A 6,955-nucleotide genomic window follows, 5' to 3' on the forward strand; every position below is an offset into this window, starting at 1 on the left:
AACCTGACTGTATGGTTATGGTCAGGTCAAGGTTAAGGTATAACGGTCAGGTTAAGCCACTCTAATTTAGACCACCATCCTGATTATTGAATTACGTATTGCAATAATCACGTTGCCCTTATATCCTATACATTTATTTATGCAGATCCGAAAGTCTATCATATATATGTTGGCTATCCAATGAAATTCTCTCCTCATAACCTAAGGGAACTCAGTTAATCTTATGTAGTGACGCTCACAGATGAGGACTGATGTAGCATTTCTCACATCATACTAATCATGTACAGGCATCTAACCAGGACGTATTGAGATGGGACGAGACCAGGGCAAGAGCAAGGAAAGCATCGCTGTTACTGCTCCTGTGCCAAAGATCAGTCGGCCATGGTAGGCAAGCCAAAGAGCCGTGTGGCGTTTCCAGCAGCAATAGCCATTCGGGTGCTTTCATTAACTTCGAGTCCATCGAACCAATCTACTGCATCCTCGTTGCTCTCATAAGGTTAATCCACGCTGAACATCACTCGTGATTCGCCAAGCCCTTCAATTGTGTTTTTCATTGTGCTGTAGCGACGAACACCGGCCAATGTGGCATGGAAATGATTCTGGGAGTAGTGCATCAAAGAATGGTTATGTGCACCATTGGTACCTGGAGTGCCAATTTTCATTCGCTGATCCGCTCGATGAATAATGAAGGGAAGTGCTTCGGCACAGAGACCCAGTATAATCGTTACAGGATACTTGTCAAGGATTCCAGAGCACATAATTCGAAGAGCATGGCCTGCGCACTCCGCACCAAAGCCATAAGATGCGGAGACAAGATTGGGATATTGGCTGTACAGAACTTGCTGATGAACTGGAAGCAATCGTGGATGGATATAGAGTGGAACTTGAAGCTGATGAAGCATTTTCAAGAACGGTTCGCACTCTGGCGCATCAAGATACCGTAATTTTTTCTCGTCGCGGTCGTCCAAGTTGGTAAAACCATTGATCAGAGCGCCTTTAGCGCCTAATTGTGACACAGCTCTTTCAAGCTCTTTGGCAGCTTCCTCTGGATCATGCATTGCAACGCACGCAAAAAAGCCAAAGCGGTCCGGATAAGTTCGCACGTATTTGTTATAGATTGCGTTGTTGGTCTCGCGAGCAAAGTAGATGGCTGTTTCTGTACCACTGACTCCTTCAATCCCAGGTGATGTCAGACTATACAATGGCATACTGCACGCCGCTATGGTCCATGGACTTGAGCCGAAGCTCGACATCATCTAATCTGCTCTCGACATCTGCGAGGAATTCGGTACTAAACGGCAGTCCATCCAGATCTTTGATTACTGGACGAGGTGGATAATTCTGATGTGCGGCGAATAGAGGACTTCCCATAGCTTCCTCCAGAGCAATCTTTCCGGTCCGCCGAACAACCGGAATGCTTCGGGTGGTCTCACGATTCATAGCCATTTCCAAGGGGATCGGACAGTCGTCCAATGGGAGAGAAAGGGGTTTGCATGATGACGTGTGAATTAGAGATGGATAAAATGCCTGCAGTTGGTTGGGTTAGTTCATGAAACATGCGCTGAAGGATGTCTCTTATCATTTTTCCTTCCCGTCGATGTCCGGGGACTTCAACGAATATGACGCACATACCATGCGGAGAAGGTGGGGAAGTTGTTGTCATGCGACGACCGTCCCACAATGTGGGGAGGGTAGCCGGAAACATCCGTATTCTTGTGTTCCTTGCGCGAAGGTTCCCTCGGCTTGGCCACGTTCCAATCGTGACGCAGAAGTGCATATAAAAGTATCTTACTTCTGCCTTGTTTACCCTCCTCGCTTTATTGCATATTCCGAACACAAAATGTCGTCCGCACCAGCTACCTCACGTGACTTTGGGTTGATCATCGACAACCTTGACCTCCCCAGACGGGAAACATTTCCTGTTCTGAATCCCGTCACTGGAGCGGAATTACACTCAGCACCTGCAGCGACTGAGGAGCAAGCTATTCAGGCTGTCGAAAGCGCTGAGCGAGCCTTCGAGAAATGGCGCGAAACAACTCCCATTCAACGCCGCGAGATCTTGAACAAAGCAGTGGATATTCTTCAACAGCGAAAGGATGAGCTAGTGCGAGCTATGGTACTAGAAACAGGAGCAAAGCCTACCTGGGCTGCATTCAATATCAAACTTGGTACGGAGTTTGTGATGGAGGCCGCGGGGATGGTCACACAAATAAAGGGTGAAATGTTGCCGAGCAACGACAAAGGCATGTATGAGTTTTCTTATAGAAGGTATTTTCCTTCGGCTAACTAGTCCGATAGGCACTATGTGTCTTGTGTACAAGGAACCTTGCGGTGTGGTTTTGGGTATCGCTCCATGGAACGCACCCATCATTCTGGGCATTCGCGCTTTCATTACGCCCCTTATTTGTGGCAATACCTGTATTCTCAAAGCCTCTGAATCGAGTGCCTACACTCAATACCTCATCGTGGACTGTTTTCGTCAGGCAGGCCTTCCAGCTGGAGTTTTGAACTTCATTTGTTGCCCTCGAGAAAGGGCCGGTCTGGTGACGGAGACAATGGTCGCACATCACGCTATAGCGAGGGTCAACTTCACGGGTAGCACCGCGGTTGGTAGAAAAATTGGGCAAATTTGTGCTACGTATTTGAAGCCAGCCGTTTTGGAGCTGGGTGGCAAAGCTCCAATGATCATCCTGGAAGATGCGAACTTGGAAGAAGCTGTCAAAGCAGCTGCGTTCGGTGCCATGCAGCACCAGGGCCAGGTTTGCATGTCCACTGAGCGAATCATTATCCATCGCTCCATTGCAAACAAGTTCAAGGAGTTGTTCAAAGCCAAGGTCGATTCTCTTTACGCGAGTGACCCTTTGTCGGATTCATCTGCTCCGCTTGGCAGTCTTATTAATGCCGCCGCTGCTACTCGCATTCACAATCTGCTCCAGAATGCAGTCCAACATGGTGCCATCGTATCCGCCGGACGGGTCTCAGTTTCTGGAGCAATTGTACAGCCCGTTGCTCTTTCAGGCATAACAAAGGAAATGGATTTATATCATCAAGAATCATTTGGTCCTGTTGTAACCCTTTTCGAGTTCGATACAATCGACGAAGCTGTCAAACTGGCCAACGATACAGAGTATGGTCTAGTTTCATCTATCTTTAGCACTGACATTTTGGTGGCCTTGAAGGTCGCAAGACGGATCAAGAGTGGCTCTTGCCATATCAATGGACCAACTATTCATGATGAACCTCACTTGCCGCTGGGAGGCCAGAAGGCTAGCGGGTACGGGAAGTTTGGGGGTACCGCGTGTATCAACGAGTTCACTGAAGATAGAGTGGTCACTATTGTTGGCGAAGGGGAGCATCGATTCCCTATCTAAATGTCAGATTTGCCTTGTACGAACGCCTAGAAACGAACGGACGACGTACATAATTTTGTTAGTGGAACTTCTTAAAGAGCTTGAAAAACAATTTGATCCAACTATATTGCCATCACATTCTCCATAGATGTAAGCCTAAGCAAAAGTGCTTTCAAAGCAAAAATAGCCAAGGCCAGCTTCGCAGGTGCGGGTCTAATCCCATTGAATCAGATAGGCTGCTTAGTCAATTGAATGTTCAACTAAAAGACCCTTACACCACCAGGCAGTCGTTCAACCAATTTAGAATCAGAAAAGCCTAGAAAAGTAGGCATTTAGAATGAAAAGGCTACCTCGGATCTAATAGACAAAGCCCTTCATCTTCACTGGAAACGCGAATACCTAAACTTATAAAGGGTCATGAATTACACCTTGATGAGCCTATCATGGCGCGTGGAGGAATACGTGAGACACGTAGTTCTACTGAAAGAAAATCCAAAAGCGAAGCTTGCTATAGGCAGTTAGCGGAGCAAATCCGTTACAAGAACCAAGTCCATGAAGCTTAGGGTATGATGTCTATAAATCCTACTCTTTCAGCATTGAGCCATGCGTACAACCACGCCGCGCTGCAACAATTGCCATATTCCTGGACATAAGCTATCGCAATATCCTCGTAGAGTCTCTAGCTATATCTCATACAATAATGAAATACTTTTGCTATTCAAGGCGCTAGTATTTTGCGCTGCCGGCAGGTATTCGAGTCAGGTACGCAGCCCGCTTACCGGCTACCTTATGCTTGCCTATTGCGACTACTGACTCCTCGGCTTTACGACTGCCGAAGAGTGCCGAGACCTGAACACGCAGAATTGGGTCTGCATGCTGTCAGAAAAACTACATCGAGTATCCAAAGCTGACATATGAAGAATAAGATATTCGTGGCTCATCCCAATTGGTCTTAAGCCTTGACGTTGATGCCTATCGAGCTCACCCAACGCTTCCCATTTCTAAGCCTTTCTTCAACTACCTTAGGAAGACCAGGTTTTCTGTCAGAAGGGATTTCATTCAGGAATCCCCAATGAACCCAAACTTTCCATTTCTTTGTCTTTCAATCATTCAGGTTCCTAAGTGGAACTGCTGGGCACACCTCAGGCCAGCGTTGAATTGTGAGCAATTTCAGTATGGCCAATGTGGTGATGACTCCATAAAACAGCATCAATGGTCATAGGGTTAACACCTCCTTTTGAGAGAATCTAGTCGATATCGCTAGCGATGCGCATGCCCTGAGCTCTTTTTAACTTGATGGCATGAAAAGCACTGGGAGGAAGATTCCACCAATAATTCCGCGCTCCCATATCAAACAGGATCTGCTTCCGCAGCCCTGATGGTGAATATAGAATGCATAAGTAGGAAGACTCAAGTAGTCATGGCCCTCAATCTGAGGCAGAACCATAGAAGAGGAACAACCACGAGATCGTTTGTGATCTTGATAAGAGAGATCTCACATATGTCGGAGGCATGAGGGATATTCAAAGACTGTGCCTCAAACACTTTGGATGTAGTCAGCCTGGTCGACATGTTGCATGTCTCAAACAATCAATTGAACCTGACTGACGCGAATTTGAGACGGATGAGCTGATATTCAAAGCTATAGATAATGAGGTCTTATCTGCAATCCGGCTTCTGCCTCCGGCATATGACGGTGAGAAACTATACTTGTTTTCTTCTGGAAAGATAGTATCCCGTTTAAGGAACGCGTACGAAAATATGATGACAATATACAGTTAGGTATACCGATTTCGGTGATAGTTATCTTAATCCCGATCAATTCCCAGATTAGTGGGGGATGTCCGGTTTGGGCATAGCGTCAGCCTTCTCCACGATAGCTGCCCCGCGAAGCTGGCACTGGGAGGGGACAAACCGATGGGTCCCATATGGGGAAGACGGGCAAAACAGATAACTTATGACCACAGTATGACATAAGTGAATAAAAAGAGAGAGTCCCACTGAGTCTCGCTTAGAGGAAGTACCGAACACCGAGAAAAAGGGGCGAGCAGGGCTGATCTTCCCTGGCTTTCCTATTACACATGCTCTAGAACGTTTACAAATTTGTCTTGAGTCAGATTGGGCCAGCAGACTGGCAGATTGAGTTTCCGTTATGCAACACAGCAGTGTCCCTTAGATAATTTCCGATTTCTTTCACCTCCGCCAGAGTAGGCTATGAAAGTGCACCTTGTTACTTAATGTTAAACCTTATTTTTGGACAGGGAATTCTACTATCACACTGAACGTTATCCTTATCAATACGACAGGAGATTATCCATTTCGCGCCACAAATGCTGAACTTTCTCAACTACCACTGTATGACAACTTCCTCGCCCTCATTCTCCATCAATTAGAAGAATATCGATTCCTTAGAGGCTTCCCAGCTATCATGAATATAGCCATGCAGGAAAGCAGTGCTCCCGTTCGCTATCCCTCCAATGCGCGGTCTGCTATGCTTACCCACGTCGTGGCTACCTATGGACTCTATCTCCCTGTGAGTTTCTTTCACCAAGTCGTCTGGCTTGGACTGTCCTCTGTTATTTTCGGTTTCGCTCAAGTGTGGCTCCATGGTATCATAATCAACATGAAACTTGGTAGCATTTACAACCCTGGGCTTACAGCAGTGGTGCTAAAAATTGTTCTTATCGGCCTCAAGTATATGCAATACATGCAAGAAAGGGGCTTGATCACACCAAGAGACTGGGTACTCGGCAGCTTGCTGCAGTTTTGTTTGGTTACGGTCTCCTCAAAAGCACACTTGGCTGGCTCCCTGAATACGATACCGTGTCTCCTTTCACTCAGGCCGAGATGCAGAGATGAGGTGCCAGGCTTGCAGGATTAGCCGGATCAGGAAGAGGCTGGGGGCCTTCGGAACCTTCCGGAGGCCGAAATCGTACCGGACTACTTTTCTTGATTAACATGCTCAGGAAGCTGCTTGAAGCGGTGATAGTGGGATGTTTCTCGTGGGCCGTGGAGATCAATCAATCCGCTGCCGAGTACGTGTTGCAGAATCGTCAAGGCATCTCCTTCGGCCACGCAGACATCTGAGTCTGGCAATACGGTAATAAAGTAGAGAAGTTGCTTTTGGGTAGCTTATGGCCGCACGACAATGTCACTCACCAGCGATTGCTGCACAATTTGCCACATAAGGGTTGTTCTCTTCGTACCGTGGGTGCGGCAGTTCTCCTCTGACAGAAGCGCCCGTATCAAGCTACCCGGATTTGTCTGCAAACGTAAGGTAACCGGGAAGCGAGTCGGCCACCTTCAGTTGAAGCTATACGTATACTTTACGAATATATAGTTTAAGGATAAACATTATAACAGGAGCTATACTACATATAATACTTCTTGGCTGGAATTCACATTCTTTCAATGTGACAGAATAAGTTGGCCAGGTGGTTAGTATCATCAGGGTGACATAGTATAGTGCTTATCGGAGTCGTGAGGTCATCGACAGCGGTCCTGTACGCTTGATAGGGGTCCCTATCGTTAGATTACTGATACCTCAAGGATCAGTCTATTCTGTGGGAGTAGGCTACCTTTATCACTATTGTACGAATCTACAG

The 6,955-nt window shown here is 46.8% G+C and overlaps 2 protein-coding genes across 2 annotated transcripts; one reads left to right on the top strand and one right to left on the bottom strand.

Annotated features, from left to right (window-relative positions):
• Positions 1 to 157: 157 nt before the first annotated feature.
• Positions 158 to 1,446, bottom strand: BP01DRAFT_415516 (amidohydrolase family protein; the record flags this gene model as incomplete). The annotated part of the gene is made up of 3 exons (XM_025579145.1): positions 158 to 488; positions 519 to 1,194; positions 1,235 to 1,446. 3 exons carry the CDS (start codon positions 1,444 to 1,446, stop codon positions 372 to 374), a joined length of 1,005 nt encoding a protein of 334 aa, XP_025432054.1. The 3' UTR covers positions 158 to 371.
• A 146-nt stretch (positions 1,447 to 1,592) lies between these two features.
• Positions 1,593 to 3,030, top strand: BP01DRAFT_356238 (ALDH-like protein; the record flags this gene model as incomplete). The annotated part of the gene is made up of 2 exons (XM_025574896.1): positions 1,593 to 2,243; positions 2,299 to 3,030. Coding segments are annotated over exons 1-2 (881 nt in total), but the record flags the coding sequence as incomplete, so codon positions are not given.
• Between the last annotated feature and the right edge of the window lie 3,925 nt (positions 3,031 to 6,955).

The sequence above is a fragment of the Aspergillus saccharolyticus genome (assembly GCF_003184585.1).
Source record: "Aspergillus saccharolyticus JOP 1030-1 unplaced genomic scaffold BP01scaffold_12, whole genome shotgun sequence".
NCBI classification, from domain to species: Eukaryota; Fungi; Ascomycota; class Eurotiomycetes; order Eurotiales; family Aspergillaceae; genus Aspergillus; species Aspergillus saccharolyticus.